Raw genomic sequence first — 21,971 nt, forward strand, 5'->3', positions numbered from 1 at the left:
AACGCTCAAGAGCGACGTAATAAATTTAAGCCGTAGACATCCCCTTCTATTAGTATAAGTTCTATGCCGTCAACTTCATCGAGTTCCGATTTAACATGGACGCCAACGTGGTAGCCGACGTGCAAAATCTGACCTTGACGGACGATAAGGCACGGATTTTCAATCTTACATACAACTTGAATCTTTATCGCTTCCTATGTTCCAATTGAGCTATGCTAACGAGCATACGTTTTCACGTTTGTAGGACCGTTTACGGCGGTATTAAGTGGACACGTGTTCGGGTTGGTTAAGACGTATTTTTTCTGCCTGTCCGATTCCTCCTTGTGCAATTATTACTTTCTTATTCCGCGAATTCGTTATTCCACTGCCTAACACGTTTGCGTTGACATGTGCCTTCTGTCTGTTCATTAACCTGCGATCAACCGTTGACAGTGTCAGAATCGATAATCTGACTTAACCTGTGCGAATTGTTACGTGAAAAGTACCGCCTGACGTGCGCTTATCCGACCCGCAACCACCCCACGCGTCATTTCACTTGTCATTCAAATTCGCACAGGTCTTTATTTCGATCCTTTTATTTTCCAGGCAAAGTCGTTGAAGGCACTGAAGAAGAAACATGCTGCAGATAAATCAGAGAAATCCATATCGGAACTTAATCCTTGGCCCTCTTATATCCAGGTATTAATCTCTTGAAGTTGAATTCTCGTTTGTAATAATTTATTTGACAGTTTTGTGATGCTTTAATTTTTATGTTTCTGAAGGATCGCATTGTATTATGGGATAAATTAAAAAAAGAATATGAAGATGGACTATCAGCAAAAACTCCTGAAAAAATAATAGTGACTCTTCCAGATGGTAAACAGGTATCTGCACAATCTTGGCGTACAACTCCTTATGAGGTTGCAAAAAGTATTAGTCAAGGGCTGGCAGACAACACTGTAATTGCCAAAGTTAATAATGAATTGTGGGATTTGGATAGACCTTTGGAATACAACTGCAAGCTGCAACTCTTGAAATTTGATGATTCAGAGGGTCAACAAGTGTTTTGGCACTCCAGTGCTCATGTTCTTGGAGAAGCAATGGAAAGAGTTTATGGTGGTTGTCTCTGTTATGGTCCTCCCATTGAGAATGGCTTTTATTACGATATGTTCTTGGGCGAAAAGGGCATTTCCGCCACAGATTTCCCATGTTTGGAAAGTTTGTACAAGAATATAGTCAAAGAGAAGCAGCCGTTCGAACGATTAGAAATGACAAAGGAGAATCTCTTGGAAATGTTTAAGTATAACGAGTTTAAAGTACGGATTATAAAAGAAAGAGTACAGACCCCTACTACCACGGCTTATAGATGCGGTCCGCTAATTGATTTGTGCAGGGGTCCGCATGTAAGACATACAGGAAAGATCAAGGCCATGAAGATAACGAAAAACTCTTCTACATATTGGGAGGGAAATGCTAACGCGGAATCTCTACAGAGAGTGTATGGAATAAGTTTTCCAGATAATAAGCAATTGAAAGAATGGGAGAAGTTTCAAGAGGAGGCGGCCAAACGAGATCACAGGAAAATCGGGAAAGAACAGGAATTGTATTTCTTTCACGAGCTGTCGCCTGGTTCTTGTTTCTTTCAACCACGTGGCGCGTATATATACAATACTCTGGTCGAATTTATTCGCTCTGAATATAGGAAGAGAGGATTTCAAGAAGTAGTTACTCCAAATATTTACAACAGTAAATTATGGCAGACCTCGGGCCACTGGCAGCATTATGCAGAAAATATGTTTTCTTTCGACGTGGAGAAGGAAACTTTTGCGCTCAAACCGATGAATTGCCCAGGCCACTGCTTAATCTTCGACGTTCGAAATAGATCGTGGCGCGAACTGCCACTCAGATTTGCAGATTTCGGCGTGCTGCATCGCAACGAATTGTCGGGCGCGCTAACGGGTCTCACCAGAGTGAGACGATTCCAGCAGGACGATGCGCACATATTCTGTTCCATAGATCAAATTAAAGACGAGATAAGCGGTGCTCTCGACTTTCTGTGGCACGTCTACTCCGTTCTTGGTTTTACGTTTAACTTATGCCTATCTACGCGGCCCGAGAAATTCTTGGGCGATATAGCAGTGTGGAATGAGGCCGAAAAAGCTTTGGAGGAAAGTTTGAATGCGTTTGGTCAACCATGGTCCCTTAATCCGGAGGATGGCGCATTCTATGGGCCTAAAATCGACATAACGCTCACTGACGCGCTTAAAAGGTCTCATCAAACCGCTACGATCCAATTAGATTTTCAATTGCCAATTAGATTTAATCTAGCTTACATTAAGTAAGTATCTATTGAAAGTTTTATTAAATTTCGATCAAAAAAGTTGAATATAAATTATATTTTCTCGTTGTATGTATTTGCAGTGAGGCTGGAGAGAAAACCCGACCGGTTATTATACACAGAGCTATTCTGGGTTCCGTAGAACGCATGATTGCGATTCTAACTGAATCGTACGGCGGTAAATGGCCGTACTGGCTCTCTCCGCGACAAGCGATGGTTGTGCCGGTAGCGTCGCAATTCGACGATTATGCTTACGAAGTGAAACAAAAACTCTGGAACGCTGGCGTTATGGTTGAAATCGACACCGATGCGAGTGATACTTTAAACAAGAAAATTCGTAATGCTCAACTTGCACAGTTTAATTTTATACTCGGTATGCTATCCAAGATTTTGATGATTAGAGTTATAAAATATTTTGAATTGTTTAGAGATTTGTTCTATTATGACGATAAATAACATGAAGTCTCATTACAGTTGTAGGAGAGAAGGAACGTAATGCCGGAACAGTGAATATAAGAACGAGGGATAACGTAGTGCACGGTGAAATGGCAGTGGACGAGTTAATTACGAAGTTGAAAGCTCTGAAAGAAACGAGAGATCAAAGCGGTGAATTAAAACGTTAAATGCAGCAATCTCTATTAAAATAAATTATTTATTTCTAAATACTGCACGGTATCTTGATAAATCGATAATGAAACTTAATACGAATCAATTTCTTTTTTACAATGCATTAGATATTACAGAGTGCGCGCTTCGAAGTAAACGAGATGATATTTCCGTATTAATCCCGAGATTGATCTGTGGTGAAACTCTGACTAAAACGTAACAGGAGTTGCAGAAAGGTTTTTATTTTTGCAAATGTAAAAATCAAGTTTGAGATATAATTTGTGTATTTTACATGAATTACACAGCATTTATAATGTGATTAAATATTCAATCGTTGTAAACATTTTATTTTTCAGTGCAGTACATTAATTATTATTCCTGGTCGTCATTTCTGAAGTTCTCGTTAATATGAGGGGCGAGGCTATTGACTTTGTTCCCCGATAAGATACATGAATATTCGAATGAGATGCGCGCGTTGCGAGAACACCACCGATGTCGTTTACGATGTCGAGTCTGCCGAGTCGATAAACGCGCGAGACGTTTTTCGTCAACGACGTTTTTTTCCGGGGCTGTATTTATTTTGCGTATCGCAGTTTAGCATTAATCTCGTCTTTTTTGTCGTTGCGGGATATTTTATTTTCACCGCCGGGCGTGTCATGCGGCGCGATATTTGATCACCGCAGTGCCTCACTTCCGGAAAGAAACCGGAGGCTTCGGAGCCGGAGTGGTGCTAACGGCAGACGCCGTGGAGCGCATCGGGGACTCGGACGTGCGAGAACGAGGGGGACGCTGGGCCAGAACTCCGTCCGAAAATGATGACGGTGGCGATCTCCCCGGCCATGGCACACAGCAACAGCGGGATAATACAGGTCGTGAACGAGAGTAACCTGAGCAAGATCGAGAGGTATGTATTCGCGTTATTTTGTCACGCGTCATGTCGGGAGAGCGTCCGAGAGATAACGCGATCGATCCGCTTGCAGCTTCCTCAACGATACGGCTTACAGAGAAGCCATTGAGAACTCGTCCAGCTACAATAGTCAGCTATGCCGGGAACGACGCCTTCGCATGCCTTTCCTCGACTCGCAGACAGGTAAAGAGCTCGATCCTCCGAGTATTCATTTACACGGAGTTATTGTAAAATTAATTAAACGGCTAATTAATGACCCGGCGATATTGATTGATTTATTAGACTTGTAAAGAACGTTGCATGCTTGTCTGAAAAAAAATGTGTGAAATTATCAACGTCAATGGACGGCTTAATCTTGTAAAAGTTTAATTTTTAACAAATTAATATTAGAAAATATTAATTAAATTTATTAGTTATACTTTCTATTTCAGTAATCATATTTTCGATATTAATTATAATTAAAATAAGAACTTAGTAATAAGATTTTGTCGTTAAACAATATTTTAAGAGCTTATTTAATATCGCAGGTGTTGCACAAAATCACTCTGCACTTTTTATGTCCTCGAGAGAAAGATTGCCGGGCTTATTGCATGGCCAGATTTATACTTATCCGAGTAAACGATGGCGAAAGAAACGCCGACAATATTTAATGCATTATCTGCATCCAAAACGAGGACCAAGAGGAGATACAGAAGACGGAACGGAAGGCGTAGAAACTATTACACATGTAAATGACGATAGTAAAGATTCAGTAGCACTTAAAGGTTCGTGCATAAAATTACATAACAAATTATGGTATATAAATAGATTTGTCGGCATTAAAATTATTTCACTTAAGCATTTAGTCTTTATTTTCCATATGAATAAAAAATAAAATACTTTTAGATGAACATAGTAAAGATGCTTGGTATTATGACGAGCAAGATATGTTAGATATGGATGCCTATGACGAGCCTGATCCTGATAGCGATTATGATTATGAGGAGAGTTATAGTAGTAAACGAAAACGCAGAAAAACTCGTGGAGGTGGACATCATCCTGCTAGGAGTCATCCACCTACCACAGATACTCCGGGAGGAAAACGTACAAAAGTAAGTTTTAGGATAAATTATAATTAATGTCAAAAGAAAAGAAAAAATTATTTAATGTAAAAAAATATATTAATTTATACAAATTAATTATTATGAAAATCTCATGCATACTCTATACATGTTATCTTAATGATATAGTTTTCTTTAATGCAGGGTGGTGGCCGTGGACGCAAAAAGACCAACTACGACTCTGTTGACTCCGATAAACCGTTCGTTTGTGACCGTAAGTTTAATCATAGATACAACTACAAATGACCATTTTTCCTGTTATTAGTTTATTACAAATGTTATCGTTATTATCGTTTTAACGTTTATTATTTCAAATAAGTTACAAGCAAATAACTTTCGTTAAAAGATTTGTTAATTTTGTTCACCTATATTCATATGAATACATATTACAAATCGATTATGATATATTAAATATGATGGAAGTTTGAAATAAATTGTTAAATTGTTAAATTAATTGCAGTTCAATATATGGTAATATATAATTAAATAGTCATATGCAATGGTAATCCAGGCAATGGTAATACGTAACGAACTATATAATGTGGGAAGGTGCTTTCTAATTTTTTTTTTTTTTTTTTTTTTTAATGTTATTTTTACAACTTAATATTGTTTGTTCAAAGAGATTGATCAGTTATAATATTAGTCGGTATTTTCTTTCAAGTCTACATAGTAACATATATGAAAACTTGATCACAAAGATTTTATTATGGGTAAAATCTATATTTTATTATATTATTTTATTTTTTACTTGAGTTTGGGCAGTCATGGTATGATTTCTGAGTGCAAGGCAGAGACTAGTCGTACGTTCCAAGCGTCCAATACTTTGTGCATAAATAATAAGTATAGGCTTTTTTCATATCTATGTTCCTAAGTATCTAGCTACATTTACTAATGGAAATAAAAATAATTAAATGGATAAACAATTAAAATATTTTATGCTATTAATTAAAAACTATTTTATCATATTAAAATTAAAAAAAAAATTAGTAGCACGTCGTAATTTAATTGAACTAACATTTTGTCATTTAACTTTTAAATTATATACTTTACTTCAATTAAAAAAATAATTTACTAATATACGATATTGTTTTACTTATTAAATTTTATTTAGCTTAATCATCACGTAACTGGAAAAATAACTCATTTATATACTTATTATGCACAAATTTATTGGAATTCGATTGTATTTAGCATAAGCAATTAAGAGAAAAAGATATAAAAAGATAGTTAAAATAATTCTGAACAATCTCGTTATTATCTGGAAGGAGTATAATATCATTACTAATTTGGTCAAACTTTTCCAAACACAAAGTCTATGAATTAACTCGAATGTGCCTGCAATCTGTTTACTTCTTGAAACCACTCCTGTTAGATTAGCAGATAATCTCAAGACATTTGGTCTGGTTATACTAAGCTCGTATTAGAGACATCATTTTAACAGAGCATTATACTCGTTTGTTGACAATCGAGCTAACGTCACCGGTCCAAATATCTTCGGACTAGCTCAACCTGCAATAATAACAGAGCAAGAATGTCCTGGCTCACACTGTAGCGAGCTCATTCTGTAGGAGTACAAGCATCAAGCCTTGCATCGTATTAGTTTTGCTTCTTGGGCTGGAACTCCTTCACTGCTTGTCCACATATAGACTCGTAGGTGGATAGGGATGTGTACTGGTGCGGAAGGTGTGCAAATGCTATCCCTGACCCTGCCCTGTCAGCTTTACTGTCCCGTATTACCTCCCCTGTTCGTCCGTTAAACAAAAGGTCTGTCTTATCATTGGACGTTGCATTGGATGGATTGCGGGAAAACAGTATTTGCACTTTTGCAGTATGCAGCGCACGGTATAAGACCAGACCCGGTCTGGTCTACCATTACGGTCATTCCCACTCTACTTCCTCCGGTGATCCTGCTAAGGAACTAAGTCCCAGTCCTGCCGAAGTTGAACCTAGGAGTGTTGCAGACACCGCTGCTTCGAACCAGCCAGGTTGGAGCCAAAATCAGCTCAGTTTTCTCACTTTCCTATAAGTCCGCGTTCTCTTACCTCGATTTCGCCTTTGTCTCTCCTTCCCGTTGCTTCCCCCCATTTGTCATTATCTTCAATCTTATCCCGATCATGCAACTACTCATCTCCGAAATTTTATCCCATAACAATTTATTATTATTAAATATATATATATATATATATAAATATTTTTACATGTACTGCAAATGTGTGTGCATGCATTGCAAATAAGATATATTTTTTTGATCACATTTTTAAACTTCTATTTCAAAATATATATTTGTATGAAATGTATACCATTTTGTAATATTTAATTACTTATTACGTGTCTAGCTACTTATATATCGTACAGATATAAATGATATTCAAGTCAGTATGATATAAGCGATTTTATTTTGCATTTTATTTGATAAAATCTTTGCATACTTTTTTTTATATGTACATAAGATATAATTTACATATCAAAATAGGAATGTTTTAATGAATGAGAAAGTAATAATTATTTGTACCGCATGTCTTTTGCAGTAGCATGCTTCTAAACAGTATAGCGAAATGTTTTACTTTTGTTTTATATGTAAGAGAGAGGAAACAGATCGTCGAGTCCCGTAGGTTGGTATTCTTCGGTGCGATTTTAACGTCGTGACTCTTGAGTATTTTGTATGTGTGTATGCGTGTTTCTTTTTTAATCTATTCTTTTCGTTTTATCAGTAGCTCTTTTTGTATCCCTCTTCGGCATGATAATAGTTTTTACAATTGAGCCTAACATGTGTCGTAAGAATTCTTCTTTTCTTTGCTATTTTGACGCTTGTATTACTCCTGGAGCGATTTTGGCTTCGATTTTCCTATTAATGAATGTTCAGGCTTCGTTCAAAATCAAATAGGTATCTTTAAAGTTACTTGTAGCTCGAATATGTTTGATAAACTATTTGTTTGTATCTGTCTCTTGTACTTGGAATCGATATATATATATGTGTATGTATATATGTATATATATATATATATGTATATATATACATATATATGTATATGTATTTCAACGTTATATCTTGGATTTGCTGCTGGTGATGGAATGTATTGATTGACATATGCACTTTGTTATACTTACATATAATCAGATTTGTTTTCTTTGTCGTAACAGTCAATTGAGTCTTGTGAAGTTTTAAATAATTGATTCCGTTATGTAAAAAATGCGAAAAAGGGCATTATAAACGTTCCTTTCACTGTAAAACGTGACAACGGATGCAGGGACTCTTTGTATACGTTTAGATGAATTCAACGAGTCGCTTTAATTTCCAGAATAGCCCTCGCAGATGTTCTTTAACATAACTGAATCGATTATGAACAAACAATTAAAAAAAAAAAAAAAAAAAAAGAGAGAGAGAGAAAGAGAGAACAAGAGCAAGAAAGAAAGCGAGGGCGAGAAAGAGTGTGTGTTTGCGTGAGAGAATCGATTATGAATTTGCCTATTGTCTATTATATAAAGCCGGTGTGCATGGTCATCAGCTTGTGACGGCAAAGCGCAACTGGGTATGTTGATCGGTTTGTGATCAGGTGGTACACGTCGGGGTCGTCAGAACGCTACTTCCTCGAATACCTCGAGTCCCTCCCCGGCGGCGCCTACCGCTGCACCCGCTGCGGGAACGGCGTCGCAGCCCCAGCAATCGCAGCAGCAGCAGCAGTTGCAATCAGCCGTGCAGACGTCCGCCGCCCCGGCGTCGCCTACTATCCCGGCGACCAAGGAAGATCACCTCCCGGCTGCGTCTTCGCCTGGCGGCACCCCCGTCTCGTCGTTGTCGTCCACGGACACTGTGGGCCCGACGGGGCCACCCACGCCCGGAGGACCGGCCTCGGAGAAAAAGCCCGGAGGCAAATCGTCCGCGGCCCAGCCATCCCCTTATTGCGACTTCTGCCTGGGTGACGCACGCGAGAACAAGAAGACCGGCGGTTCCGAGGAGCTAGTATCGTGCAGCGATTGCGGCCGTTCAGGTAAGCCAGAGGAAAAGATCAAGCGCAAGTACACCCGGCGGGCAAATCACAATTAACTCGTACTGTCGCCGGCGTGCGACGACGATAACGACGGTTATGATGACTATGACGACGACGACGACGACGACGACGACGACGGTGACGGTGACTGCGACGACAATGGTAATCACGTAGCGACATGCGTTCACTAAAATTGACGTATTCCGAATTGGCAACGGGAGTCGTACGTTTTCTATCGGACGGCGGTTCTGTTTTCTGCATCTCTTTGCGAGCCGATTCGCATTCTGTGCATATACGTAGATACACATAGCCAAATACAACTCAAAAAAGAAGAGGAGGGAAAGGGAGAAAGCGGTCGGTTTTGATCTGAATAATTTGCATACACTTCCTCGCGACACACGCGAACACGTGCGAAGGTGGCCAGCGGCTTACTTACGGGATTGTACGTGACCTGCGGATCACTTATTGTTAGCGATGATTTAGTCGGTAGCTTGATGTCGGCTGCGTTACGGAGAATATATGTTATACGTGTTTATGCTATATATAATCGTTTATACTTCCATGTTTCAGCTGTTAATATCGTGAAAGACATTAAGTAATTCGTTAATTTTGACGAGCAAGCAAGTCAAGCAAGCAAGCGTACGTGCCCTTTACGCAAAGAGGATCTCGCTGTTTTCCATTCGTATATTGCAGAACGTACACTCATAGTTGTTAAAAGCGCAGCCGAGATGCTTAGAATTGTTCGTTACATTTGTAAAATCTTTCTATTATTATTTTCTTTTCTTTTTTCGCCACTTCGTCGATGCGTTAATCACGAACGAACACGTGTGCGTACGTGTGCCCATTAAAAGTGTGTGATTATCAGCTCCGTAGACTATGTTGTTTGATATTCGTTAACGGGGATAATTTTTTTTATTTTTTTTTGAGTTGTATGGGGTTACAGTTGTTCGCGTTTTGTCATTGCCGCCAACGGATAGTAGATCACCGTGCTGTTGCAATTAGGTGCAATAATTAAGAAAGGAAGCGAGGGATTCAATTATATCTACACAGTGTAGGATCAAACGGTTACGAGCTTTACGTACACTAGTCAAGACGAGGAATACAAAACATCGTTTTGTCAATGGTGCAACTTGTCGCATCTGAGTAATAGGAATTTTCAGAAATTCCTTTACTACGCGATTTTGCTGTGATTTCTAGTTTCTCAATGATTAGTTTCTAAGAATCGGCAACGCGTGATAATTGCGAAAGGAGTAGAGACAAAAAGGAGGAAAAAAAAAAAAATTTCGTGCGTGTGTATGCGTGATTGAACATTGAGTAACGAATCAATCGTTCGTTTTTTTTTATTTTTTTTCTTTTTTTTTATTTTTTTTCGCGGAATTAAGTGCAAATTTGTTGAAATTCCTGTTGCACAGTACTACTAGAGCACGTATTGAAGAAGATGTGTTTGTCTTCTGTTTGACAGTGTATTCCAATATATTTCGTTATTGTGTTAGAAATCAAAAGAGAAGGCGGAAGAGGCGATGCACGGCGTGAGAAATGCACCGGCGCAGGTTTAGAAGAATTTTAGATGCAATATATAAATATATATATATATAAAGGTATATATACATATATATATACTTTATATATCCAGCACAATCATGAGAATCGTTTTAATGAGAAGCAACGTATTTATTGTAAGATACCGAAAGATGTTGATCACGTCACACTTCAATATTTCTACGTTTCCCAAACGCTTGTAAATACTTTGGTGGCTTTGCGTTTGTTGGACATTGTGACGTTTATAAACGATGCGAGCTAAGTATGCAGCACAGAAAGAGGAATACGAGGAAAAAATGAGAAAAAGAGTGCAATTTTAAGGTTCTTTCGCGACTTCGAAGGAATTCTGAACGAAAGATCGAGTAACGATTGTAGAAATGATTTGTTACTATAATTTCGATTGGTTCTTTTTTTAACTTCGTCGACTTGTTTTAACTTTGCTTGTTCACGTGTTCATTACGTTTATTTTATAATCCAAAAATTTCTATCTCTCGAAGATGAATTGGAGATATTCGTAGAAGTAGGAGAGACGTTCGCTACGACGTAACGCAAGTCTTTCGTTGAACGGCAGTGTTGTGTATTCGGAGTAACAATTTGTTTTTCGGAAAAGAGAAAAAATTTCTATTATTTCTCAGGCAAGTTAACGAGCATTAATTTGTCTGAGGCCTCTCATTTTACATTCTCACATTGGCGAGTTTTACTAGATTATTGACGCTTTGCCGTGGACCGCCACATGTGAAATGGTACTCTGAGGTGGTGAATTAATTTCACGTAAACTTTTTTTTTTTTTGTTAACATGTGTAACAAAGTGCTCGTTGTGATTGCAGTGATGCATTAAGTTTCGTTGTAAAAAAATCTAAAGAAAAAAAAACAAAGGGGGAAAAAAACAGAAACGCGATTGCGCGCGTTCTCATTTAATTAGAGCTGCTTGTCGATTTCTTTCTAACGTGTCTCACATTCCATTGTATCTGCCGCTCTTAATTACCTTTAGTTGTGGGCATTAGCTTCTCCGACCTAATGTAGTATAATCGTCCCTTGCTATTATCGTTATTTGTAATGATGCAATATATTTATTACATATTTAACAAGCAAGACGAAGACGAGAATGTGGGATTAAGCTTACATTTACAGATTGTAAAGAAAGTTTCTTTTTATTCCCGAGTGTTTAACTAGGTCTCTGCAACGGTTACGGTCGCACGTAAACGGTCGTAACTGATATCTTTTTGTAGAAATCTGACATAGCTTAGTTTTGTACAAGCTTTGATACTCGTACAAATATCATTTTGACTAGGGGATATAACGAGACATACCGCGTATGAAATTAATGTAATACCTTATGAGTTTTTCAGGCATAAGCAACGCGACTACGGCGTTGAAATTTACTGTCGGGATAACAGAACTGAATTACTTTGTATATTTTTTCACTGACCACACAAGTATATCACAGTTTTACACGTTTATTCTATATATTTATACACCACCCATAGACAAACACACATACACAAATTGTAACGTACAATTTTTTTACTTTCTATACGCGTGGACGTAACATTACTTTTTTTTTTTTTTTTAATTCGATTTTTGGAATATTTCAAAATATAATTTGTAGCCGTAAAGCCAGCAGTCTTCTTTAATCGTAGAGCTTCGTGTTACAAGAGTACTTTCTAATATGCATATATTATGTAATTCAAGTATAGAAGGCTAACGACAGAGAATATGTTACAGCTTCTTTACATATAGCATATGAACGTAGGATATTCTATTATTTAACGTGACGTAGCTAAAATATGGCATTAGAGGGTACTACGTTTTAGTTTCTTGTATAAATTGATATTATATTATCCTTAGATTGTCGTAAGAAAAACTCACATGGTATAAGAACAATGGAAGCATGCAGATATATAGTTCCTCCTTGTTATATATAAAATTGAAGATTTGTTATTAGGCAGTTTTAATTAAGCAATACCCAATGAGGCTTATAAATATAGTATTTAAGTCACACTAGTTATATATAAATATATATATATGACTTCATATATATATAATATATATAAAGAATGTGATACGTTATATGAGTTGCGTGATGTGTGCATGATAATGAAAGAGACAGAGAGAGAGTTTACGAGAGAGCGCAAGAGTGTGAAAGAGTGAAAGAAAGCGAGAGAGAAAAAAAGGAGGAGCGAGGGAGAGTGTGCATCTGCGACGTTTATATTGTGCTGCGCAAGAAAGAACGTGAACTATTCCAAGGTACGCCCTGCTATTACTTACCACCTATTATTCCAAATAATAACAGTATGTTCAAAATGCAACATCAAAAATAAAAAAAAAAGGAAATTACAGATATCATGAAATAAAATATTCTGTGCGGAAACATGAGGACGTATCATTATTCCGGACGTTTTTAGTGCTGAGGAAAGGTGAAAGACATCTAGAGTCGTGTCTCCTTGTGGACCAAATTTGCTCTTTCTCTCTTGTGTAAAAATTCGATTTGCGATGAGAAAGCATCGAAAAGTAGATGATTTACGGAAAAAAAGTAATAATAATAAAGAATGAACAATAGCTTGGAGTTCACTGTTCTTCGGCACAAGATAACTGTCCTGGCACCTTTCTCACTCGCATCCCACGACAGATCTCCTCGTTCCATCCTGAATTCGTGTTCCTTGACGTGCGTACGTTCTTGTTATAGGGCATCCAACTTGTTTGCAATTCACTGCGAACATGATCGTTTCTGTTCGCAAGTACAGGTGGCAATGTATCGAATGCAAATGTTGCTCTATTTGCGGCACCTCGGACAACGATGTAAGTATATACATTCTCGCAATCTCTCTTCCGCTGGACCCGTAAACGATACAAACGCGCGTGAATGATAGTAGAAGCACGCGGAATCGATCTCTATCTGTTTTACAAGAAGATTAAATTATTCAAAATTTGTTATCACATCTTATTGACTTATTTAATTTTTTTTTTTTTAAACTAAATTAAGTAGTTTCGTATTGCGAATGATTCAGACTTATATTTCATTTGTTGGCATTAGTATTTTACGAAAATCGGTAAAATTATATAAAAAAAAAAAAAAAGTAGTTTACGCATCCCATACGATTTCATAAATTCACAAGTGATATTAACGGTTTGGCGAACTGAAATAGGATCAGTTGCTGTTCTGTGACGACTGTGATCGTGGCTACCACATGTATTGTCTGTCTCCGCCTCTTGCATCACCTCCTGAGGGCTCCTGGTCTTGCCGCCTGTGCATAGCCGAATTTCATCACCGTGATTAAGTCCACTTTCAAAGATAAGTCACGGGAGCTATCCATTGCTCTGGTATAGCGGTCATCTTATTAGGAGAATTAGGAGAGTATTCACGGGCTCATCCATGTAGTATTATACGGCGTGTAACGTTCACACCTGCAAATTTGTTGAAACGGTAAGAAAAAGTAAACCCGTACGGCCACATCATTGATTACTATTTATTATGAAATTTGCATCGATCCATCGATTCCCCGGTAAATTATGTTAACGATAATAATAATAATAATAATTAGGAAGATGCGTTTATATAAGGTTACTATATTAGATATCTCAGGCACTGGTGATCTCAACGAGATAAAAATGTAAGGAAACACGTATTTATAATTTAACTGAGGTAGCTTCTACGAATAGATGTATAAAGATATGCTGCAATCCAACTGTTAGCAACGTTCCGTGAACGGGACCGACAAAGAGATTACTAATTTTAAAGACAAAGACGGAGTTCGATTTACTGACGACGTTAGATTTTACATTACTGAATAAAATGTATTTTTTGCTCATTTTAGAAACTGACATGTATATAATATGTATATATAATATATTATATATGGTAATGTGTATGTAATATATTATATATTATAAGTTATAACATATTATATGTATTATAAATATGTATACACTCTTTACAGCGATATTACTAACATGAACGAACGAACGAATAGAGGTTTAATTAATGATCGCTAAATAGGACAATACTCTCCTAGTTCTAGACTCTGCTCTACTCTTAGTCAATGATATTTGAAGTTTGGTTGCTTTCAGAAGTTTTACAATTGCTTAAATTTAACGAAGGTTCGGCGATCTCGAATTTTTACGGTAACTCTTAGCTCCTCGCTATTGACTTGATCCAGGCCAGGTATTATAGAAAGGGGAGGGAGGGCGAGAAAGAAAAATGGGAATTACGAAAACGAAAGAATTCATATTCTAGATCATGATATTAATAGTATTTGTTCCATGAATAGTGATAAATAGGATATTATCTGTTTCTCTGTATGTATCATGATACTAAAAGCTTTTACACATAGCTATTAGCAGCAGACATAGCTGTCATATACAGACTTGCAGTACTGGAGAAAAATTATATTCTACATGTTCTCTTCATCATTTGTAACTCAGTATTTTTATATTTTATATATTAAATGTACTTAATTTAAGACGATGCTGTGGGTGATATTTGGTATTTGTTGATTTAATGTAAAACATTATTTTTCAATTTAAATCGATTTTACGACCGCCTAATTGTATTTTTAGATACACTACATCTATTTTTCTCTATCTGTCGACTCACATTTTTTAGTTTTTTTTCCGATTTCGAGCGATGGATTTATATTTTATATCGCTTACTTTTAACATTATGTATGCAAACTTGAAAATAAATATTAGTTTATACAAACCGGATCATTAAGTTTAGAGCAGTCTTATTGCGTGCCATTGTATACTTTTTCAATTCTCTGCAGGAGAACGAAATATAAACAAATGACATAACTCACGAACAGGTGCTACATTTCAGGGATTAGCTTTTTTTTCGAATATTACTATTACTTTGTAATATTGGCAGCGATGTATTAAGCCAAGGGGCACTACGTTCTACGATTAGGAATTAATTACTATTCACAAAAGAATGTAATGTAAGATATAAAGAAAAGTTAGTAATCCGAAAAATATAACATTTTTTCATAAAAATAGCATTAATATAAATGTACATGTTGGACTATTTATTTCAGATACTTCCTTTCTTTATTTCTCCATAAAGATGTATACAGAATAATTTCCCAACCTTTTAGCGTCGTTATCGTCTTTCACTTTACACTTTTGTTAATCGATTTCGACCAAGATCTCGGATAAATCCTTCCGATGTAAATTTGGTATAGTGGCATCTTCGGTCGGGTAACCGACCGGAAGAAGCAGTACAAGTTTCTCGTTAGATGGTCGTCCAAGGAGGCTGCGAATAGCTGGCCCACAGTTCAATGGGGTGGATGTAAGGGTCACCAATCCAGTGTACTGTATTTAATGAAATATAAATTCAATCATTGTAAGAAAGAATATTACACAGTTCGCGAGATGTGCTGATTTTAAAATGTATAAAAAGATTGAGATACTTTATGGCATTTATTGTAGAAAGATATTAAAATTACCTGTATGGCAGTAATGAGAATTCCACATGCGATAGAGACGCTCATTTCATGATAATAATGAATCTTTTTCTGTCCATTTGGCAAAATGCTGTAAACTTGCTTAAACACTAGTATCAAGTAAGGAGCAGCGGTGAGATATTCCTTTATCCAATTGGTCCTTAGCGGGGACAGGTCAGTTGTCCATTTTATACCCATTCTTTTTTTATAATTGATCTCTTCCTCTTGCTCCACGATGTTTCTAATTTGTAATTTTGTAGTCGGATCGCTTATCGCAACAAAGGTCCATGGTTCTGTATGCGCACCGCTGGGAGCAGTACCTAAATAAGAAAGAAAAAAAATGCTGTTTTAATTCTCAAGTTGTGACCTCTCGTTGACGTTGAACTTTGTGAAAATCTCATTTGGTAAGTGTCACGCAAGTACCTGCGGCTTTAATAATTTCGTGGATAACTTCCTTCGGAACGGGATCCGTGCTGAAGGATCTTAAGGTCCGTCTTGCTGCAGCCATTTGATAAAATTCCGATGCACGAGCCAATAATTCCTTTTCGGGCTTTCGAACATAGTGATAAGGTATGTGCTCGAGATCACGTGGCAAAGCAGGCTCCACTTCCACTTCAGTCTTCCTATCTTTTTTTAAAAACGAATATAAAGCAATTAATCCTAGTGAAGTGTCTTTATCACAGATATTAATTGTAGATTAAATACAGATTAAGTTCACTGTGTAACAAAATTATTTTGAAATAATATGAAAGAAGAAAGGCTTTCGTGTGCTCTACTTTCGATAAAATTAAATTAATCGTTACGTGAATTTTTGAGAGTGAGATTATATGAGATAAGCTTTTAAATCAGCATTTTCTTGTATATCCAGTGTCCAACTATAGCATTACTTTCACTCGAATCTGAGGATTTGTATGACGTGAGTCCAGGTGTCCCACTTTGAGCACTTTTCTTAGCTGGCTGTCCGAAGAATTCTCTAAACAAGACGAATGAAACGATTAACACCAATATATAATAGAGATACTTCATCGCGAAGTACGCGAAATATTCGACGATCATGTTTACGAATAATGAAAGTTGATCGCGTCGCTTTTCGATCGCTACTGACTGGAGTATTTGCAATCACAGCGTACTATATACCAAGTAGATCAGATGCAATCGAACGATATCAAGCGTTTACCTAATCGTAATTAAATTCTGATGCAAGGCAGGGAAGGAAAAAATAGAAAAGGGCAGGAATTTTATTTCATTTTCCTATCTCGCGGTAATCAAATTTTTTTTTCTCCGCCGGAATAATGAGCATAAATTATTATTTCTTTCAAATCGAAAAAAATGCATATTTACCGTTTATCTTGCATCACCAATCGATATCGCGTTTTATATATATGTAATAACGCAGTATTGCAAAACTCTTATCAGTTTAACGTGTCCACCGACTACATTGTATGGTCGAAGTTACATTGTAGAAATTATTTCAAGTGGAAACAAAAAAATAATCTTAATTCAAAATACCAGCTTGGAAAATTAACAGGTCTTCTAATTGATTCGCGATCGACATTTTTTTCCTCGCGGCAAGAAACTTATGTTTATTAAAGAAGCAAATTATTTTTCTCGCATCGCGAATGACCGATACACATTTTTGTTACATGAAATATTTAAGTTTGGCTTGTCGAAAGGGTTTACGCAATCCGATTACCATTTACGATTCTCATTGTCAAGAGGAATTAAGACTGAAAAATACGAACGATATCGTATTTATGGCGTGTTACTTTGTTACTGAATGGCTGACGTTTGACATCGTTACGAAACTTTTATCGCGGTTTTGTTACGACGTATCTGATCAACGGGAGAAAGCATATTCCTTGTTTACTTTGATTTTTCATCGCATTAAAAAAAAAAAAAAAAAAAAATATGTTTCTTTTTCTGTAGTTATTTTCACGTAATGACTAATGAATTATATTCTCGACTGGTGTGCCAATTTGGCGGCGTGTTTTCTCGTTTTCTCTCCTGTTTTACATGATTCAGCGCGCACCGTGCTGACCTTGATTATCAATAAGGAAAAATCGATACGTAGAATTAACGGGAACGCAGTATACAGGGTTCTCCACCGAGAAATAAATTGCAAAAGATATTCGGCGTACGGCCTCTCCGCGATCGTCGGCAAGTAATAATGGAGGCTGCGTTCGACTTTGTAATTACTTTGCATAAGATATAAAAAGAGCAGCGGAGAGAGGGAGAGGGATAGAGAGAAAGAAGAGATAAGAAATCGCAGGGAACTCTCGCAGGACTGTGTCAAGCATTCGCGAGTGGTGAAAGAAACGTCCAGCGAAGGAAGACTCGGTCGAATTCTATCTCGATAAAATTACGTTTATATTTAAACGTGTGCTCAACCACGTTGCTTTTTTTATTTCGCCGATTTCGGCAATCGAGATCTATATGCGCGACAAAGTTGGCTTGGAACGTGACGGTCTATATCGCATCAGCCGAAATATATATCGAGTGTCACAACCGCAATTGGCGAGGTGGATTCCTTACCTTTCGGCTCTTAATAGCAGGAATATTAACGTTCGTTCGGCTCAAGGTTTTCGATTTCGATTTGACGCGTCAGCGAGGACGTTCGTCGAGAATCCCACCGACGTGTTCTCAACCGTTACACGCCGCCGAGTGTGAATTTCGTCGAAGCGATAACGGTAACCTCGCGAACAAGCTTGCATTTCGCTGGGATGCGTTACGTCTCGCGTTTTTCGCTTGTTCTCAAGAATCTCAAGTAGCGGATGAGACTTACGAGGGCGCGACGGTAGACGTAGAGGCGCGCGGTTACGATCCTGAAGTGAGCGCTGCGTGCAGCGCCCCGGCCAATAAGCGGCGGCGCGCGAGTCGCGGAGGCGCGCAGTAGCGAAAACGTGCACGAGTCTTGTCGACACGGCCGCGGCGACGTTCGTCCGCACCAATCGGGCGCGGCGAGTCAGGACGACGTGCGGCGGAGGATCATGTGAGAAGGACGGCGGCAGGCGGCGTCGGGGGCGACAACGGTCTCTCCCTCGATCGCGACGTATCCCGTGGGCGATCTCTACCTGGCGACGAAGAGCATCGCGCCGGTGCATGCTCCAGCTGCACCTCCTGCACGCAACAGAAATTGGAACTCTACGCCGTATCCGTCGTACTTGGCACGTCGGGCGTGCGCGCGCCAACGTATCCCATACACTCGCGTACGCGGACAACGCGCGTACGTACGATTACGGACACAGGCGCGGGCGGAACACACGTGTGTGCACGCACGCGACACACGGAGGGACGTTTCGCGATCACGGATATGGGCGTACCGCGTTGTCGCGAAATGCGCGTCGATTGAACAGATCGCGAGTTTGGTGCCGATCGTGCTACGTCCAGCAAGCACGACGACGATAACGGTGACAAGTGCGCGGCGCGAGGAGAGGAGGCAACCGGGACAAAGAAGCGAGCAGGGGAAGAGAGCGAGAGGGTATGGAGAACGCCATGCAGCCGCCACCCCCACCCGCCTTCGACGTGCCACGGAGCGGCACAGAGCAGACGGTCACCCACGAGTTGACATTCGGTAAGTCCGTTGCATATATCATCTCTTTATGTCAAACGGTTAACGCGATTGACGAATCGACCCCCTCCCCCCCCCTTCTGTCTCCATTCGAGCGCAATGGAGGCGCGCAAATTCGCCGAAATCCCATCGGCCCCCGGTTCTCGCGATCGAGAAGCTGCGTCAAGTTTGCGAGCATCGTCCTGACCTATTAGACTCGGGACCCATTTCTCAATGTCACTGACGCTTGCTCGGACCGTTACGCAATCAGCTCGACACGCGCCGCTGTCTTTGTACTTCGATAGGGCGATTGGGAAAGTATCGGCGCGTGTCACTTTATAGACGTTTCGAACAAACGGCGGGGGACGTGCGCGCGACCACGGCGTTAAATTAGAACTTGCCGGACTTGCAGAAGAGTTTTTGCCGGCCGGCCCTTCGACCTCGTTTGAAAATCGTTCCCGCGTCATAGGAGAGCACAGAGAAAATAAGAAAAGACAAAAAAGAATCTCCGCTTCGTCGAGGTATGGCCTCAGAACGCGCGCGCGCGCGCGGCGTTCCGCCGCTAGATAAATAGGTTCTCTATATTTAACCGCAGGACGTAAACGTAATCATACCGTCGAGAAATTAAGTCCGATCTAGTAAAAATCGGATTTTCATCGCCAAAAATCATCCTTCTCCTCCTCCTTCTCTTGAATTCTGCGAGGCTTTGAGATCGTGGACGTAGAACTTTGGCTCTGCAACGAAATTAACCAATAGCAATTTTTAAACCGCTTTCTTTCCCATCTTTTATTTTTTCCAAGACTTTACAAAAGATTTTTTCAAACGTGGTCTTTGTTCGTTTTTCAAATTAGGGTGCAAGTGCACGTGTGGGGGTCGAAAGTTGATTAATGACGTTTAATTTACAGAGTCTTTTCATATTATTTTAAAGAAGAGAAAAATATATCTTTATTGTTCCTTTTTATGAAAATGCCAACATGTTTCTACATAAAGATACGCTCATTCGGGTAGTCTGTTTCCTTCATTCACTGTCAGCAACTATATCTCTCGTGTATTGTTCTTTATGTTTTATTCAGCATATGTTTTTGACAGTAATAGTTAGTTTTAGAGATTTGATTGATCGATTACTTTTGGGAGACTTTCTACTTCTTAGAAAAGACCATTAACGTCTTTTTTGGTTGAACAAGACTTTTGTCTCTTTTGTTATCACCTCATACTCATTTCTCATACCTGACCCTTTGAGAGTAAAAGATAATCTCGTTAAACCGTTTACACAAAGGCAAATAAAAAAAAAATGTATTTTTTTTTCTTTTTTTTCTTCTTTTTACTGTCTTTTTTTCAACTCTGGATAATAAATTGTTAGATATGTGTTTATTCAGAAAGTTCTTTTTAAAGGCCATGATCTGCATTCGTAAAAATGATTCAGTCTTTGTAGTTTTGACCAGAAAATGTAGATATATTGACGATAACAAAAAAAAAAAGACTTTCTAACCGAATAGAAGGCTCGTAAATTGTATTACTTTATGATTTCCAAGATCATTATCGTATAATATTTGTCACGAGCTTTTTATGATAACTATTGCGATCGTCGTGAGAGGTCACGATAAATTGCACGATTTATCGTATAGATTATCGATTTATCTTAATATAAACGCAGTGCACGCACATCTCTCTCGTTTGCTGTACAAAACAAAATTTTAAAAACATAGCGTTTCTAGAAAACGAGTCTAAACGTTTTAAATTACTAAAATTTGGTATTATTAATTCCGCGAACGTAATTCTCTCCTGATTTTGTGTGCTGCACGCATTACTATTGTTTATTATCGTAACGTCTGTTTCTCGATGAGAATTTCTAAATAAAAAGACTAAATTATTAATTGCTTTATATTCACGCGTTGACGATGTACTTTGCAAACTTGCAACTTTAAGAAAGTGACAATTTTTCTTTACGTCTCTTATATTACTAAAGCTACATAATGACGTAGCAGAGCTGCGAAATTGTTTATCACGAGGCAGCCAAATATATACCTAGTCTGGGACGAGAAAAACAACTCTCGTTTATACCCTCCACTTTACTTTAAAACATAATTCGCATTTTATCTGCAATATAATTTTTTTTATCTCGCACTTTCTTTTCCGTAATAATTTCGCGATTGTCGCATAAGTTGTGGATATTGAAATATCGGTGTTTTCGACATTTGGCTTAATTAAAAACGTATCAAGTATCATTCGGACGTAACTTTGAATCGTTAAAGGATCCCTCTTATTAAATTAAATACCGCAATTACGGTAAATGTCCAGTTTAATACACTTTAATGCTTGTTTCGTGCATGCATGCGCTGTTTTAAAATAAAATAAAAAAGACAGAGGAAAAGGGAGAAAGAATCGAGCCCGACAATCACACGAGTTTGTACACAACCGAGTGCCCTGCCGTCATTGTTAGCATGTTATCGTAGCGCAGCGTAATAACACATCGTGGTCCACGGCGCCAGCCTATCTCGACGGTTTTCAACGTCGTAGATGATTATTTA

The 21,971-nt window shown here is 38.3% G+C and overlaps 4 protein-coding genes across 9 annotated transcripts in view; 3 read left to right on the top strand and 1 right to left on the bottom strand.

Annotated features, from left to right (window-relative positions):
* Positions 1 to 50: 50 nt before the first annotated feature.
* Thrrs (threonine--tRNA ligase) lies at positions 51 to 3,271 on the top strand. 2 transcript variants are annotated; one of them, XM_070666485.1, is made up of 5 exons: positions 51 to 281; positions 586 to 678; positions 762 to 2,317; positions 2,401 to 2,690; positions 2,792 to 3,271. In XM_070666485.1, exons 1-5 carry the CDS (start codon positions 213 to 215, stop codon positions 2,938 to 2,940), a joined length of 2,157 nt encoding a protein of 718 aa, XP_070522586.1. In that variant the 5' UTR covers positions 51 to 212; the 3' UTR covers positions 2,941 to 3,271. The 2 variants fall into 2 exon arrangements, with proteins under 2 accessions (XP_070522586.1, XP_070522587.1); XM_070666486.1 differs by having other exon boundaries at positions 56 to 149.
* Positions 3,272 to 3,485: 214 nt separating this feature from the next.
* D4 (double PHD fingers d4) lies at positions 3,486 to 15,162 on the top strand. 4 transcript variants are annotated; one of them, XM_070666497.1, is made up of 9 exons: positions 3,486 to 3,827; positions 3,904 to 4,013; positions 4,358 to 4,594; positions 4,716 to 4,921; positions 5,075 to 5,144; positions 6,760 to 6,915; positions 8,485 to 8,919; positions 13,145 to 13,257; positions 13,605 to 15,162. In XM_070666497.1, exons 1-9 carry the CDS (start codon positions 3,736 to 3,738, stop codon positions 13,734 to 13,736), a joined length of 1,551 nt encoding a protein of 516 aa, XP_070522598.1. In that variant the 5' UTR covers positions 3,486 to 3,735; the 3' UTR covers positions 13,737 to 15,162. The 4 variants fall into 4 exon arrangements, with proteins under 4 accessions (XP_070522598.1, XP_070522600.1, XP_070522599.1 ...); XM_070666499.1 differs by lacking the exons at positions 13,145 to 13,257; positions 13,605 to 15,162 and adding an exon at positions 10,413 to 12,792 and having other exon boundaries at positions 3,489 to 3,827; XM_070666498.1 differs by lacking the exon at positions 6,760 to 6,915 and having other exon boundaries at positions 3,492 to 3,827.
* Positions 13,727 to 18,415, bottom strand: Iyd (Iodotyrosine deiodinase). Of its 2 annotated transcripts, XM_070666507.1 has the most exons (5): positions 16,784 to 18,415; positions 16,320 to 16,523; positions 15,900 to 16,216; positions 15,542 to 15,765; positions 13,727 to 13,863 (listed from the first exon to the last, which is right to left on the bottom strand). In XM_070666507.1, exons 1-4 carry the CDS (start codon positions 16,950 to 16,952, stop codon positions 15,580 to 15,582), a joined length of 876 nt encoding a protein of 291 aa, XP_070522608.1. In that variant the 5' UTR covers positions 16,953 to 18,415; the 3' UTR covers positions 13,727 to 13,863; positions 15,542 to 15,579. The 2 variants fall into 2 exon arrangements, with proteins under 2 accessions (XP_070522608.1, XP_070522606.1); XM_070666505.1 differs by lacking the exon at positions 13,727 to 13,863 and having other exon boundaries at positions 15,479 to 15,765.
* A 209-nt stretch (positions 18,416 to 18,624) lies between these two features.
* The window catches only part of LOC139108319 (ribosomal protein S6 kinase alpha-5), a 31,918-nt gene continuing 28,571 nt past the window's right edge, over positions 18,625 to 21,971 (top strand). The window contains exon 1 of the mRNA XM_070666479.1: positions 18,625 to 19,467. Coding sequence (XP_070522580.1) covers positions 19,377 to 19,467 — 91 coding nt within the window. The 5' untranslated portion in view covers positions 18,625 to 19,376. The remainder of the gene's footprint in view (positions 19,468 to 21,971) is intronic.

Source organism: Cardiocondyla obscurior, linkage group LG15 (genome assembly GCF_019399895.1).
Source record: "Cardiocondyla obscurior isolate alpha-2009 linkage group LG15, Cobs3.1, whole genome shotgun sequence".
Taxonomy (NCBI): Eukaryota; Metazoa; Arthropoda; class Insecta; order Hymenoptera; family Formicidae; genus Cardiocondyla; species Cardiocondyla obscurior.

Coding starts and splice junctions, on each gene's coding strand:
- Thrrs (XM_070666485.1), top strand. CDS start 213: ATGCTAACGAGCATACGTTTTCACGTTTGTAGGACCGTTTACGGCGGT. Junction 282..585: donor TTAAGTGGACACGTGTTCGG/GTTGGTTAAGAC, acceptor TTTATTTTCCAG/GCAAAGTCGTTGAAGGCACT. Junction 679..761: donor CTTGGCCCTCTTATATCCAG/GTATTAATCTCT, acceptor ATGTTTCTGAAG/GATCGCATTGTATTATGGGA.
- D4 (XM_070666497.1), top strand. CDS start 3,736: ATGATGACGGTGGCGATCTCCCCGGCCATGGCACACAGCAACAGCGGG. Junction 3,828..3,903: donor AACCTGAGCAAGATCGAGAG/GTATGTATTCGC, acceptor ATCCGCTTGCAG/CTTCCTCAACGATACGGCTT. Junction 4,014..4,357: donor TTTCCTCGACTCGCAGACAG/GTAAAGAGCTCG, acceptor TTAATATCGCAG/GTGTTGCACAAAATCACTCT.
- Iyd (XM_070666507.1), bottom strand. CDS start 16,952: ATGATCGTCGAATATTTCGCGTACTTCGCGATGAAGTATCTCTATTAT. Junction 16,524..16,783: donor ATCCTCAGATTCGAGTGAAA/GTAATGCTATAG, acceptor TTTTAAAAAAAG/ATAGGAAGACTGAAGTGGAA. Junction 16,217..16,319: donor CGAAATTATTAAAGCCGCAG/GTACTTGCGTGA, acceptor TTTCTTATTTAG/GTACTGCTCCCAGCGGTGCG.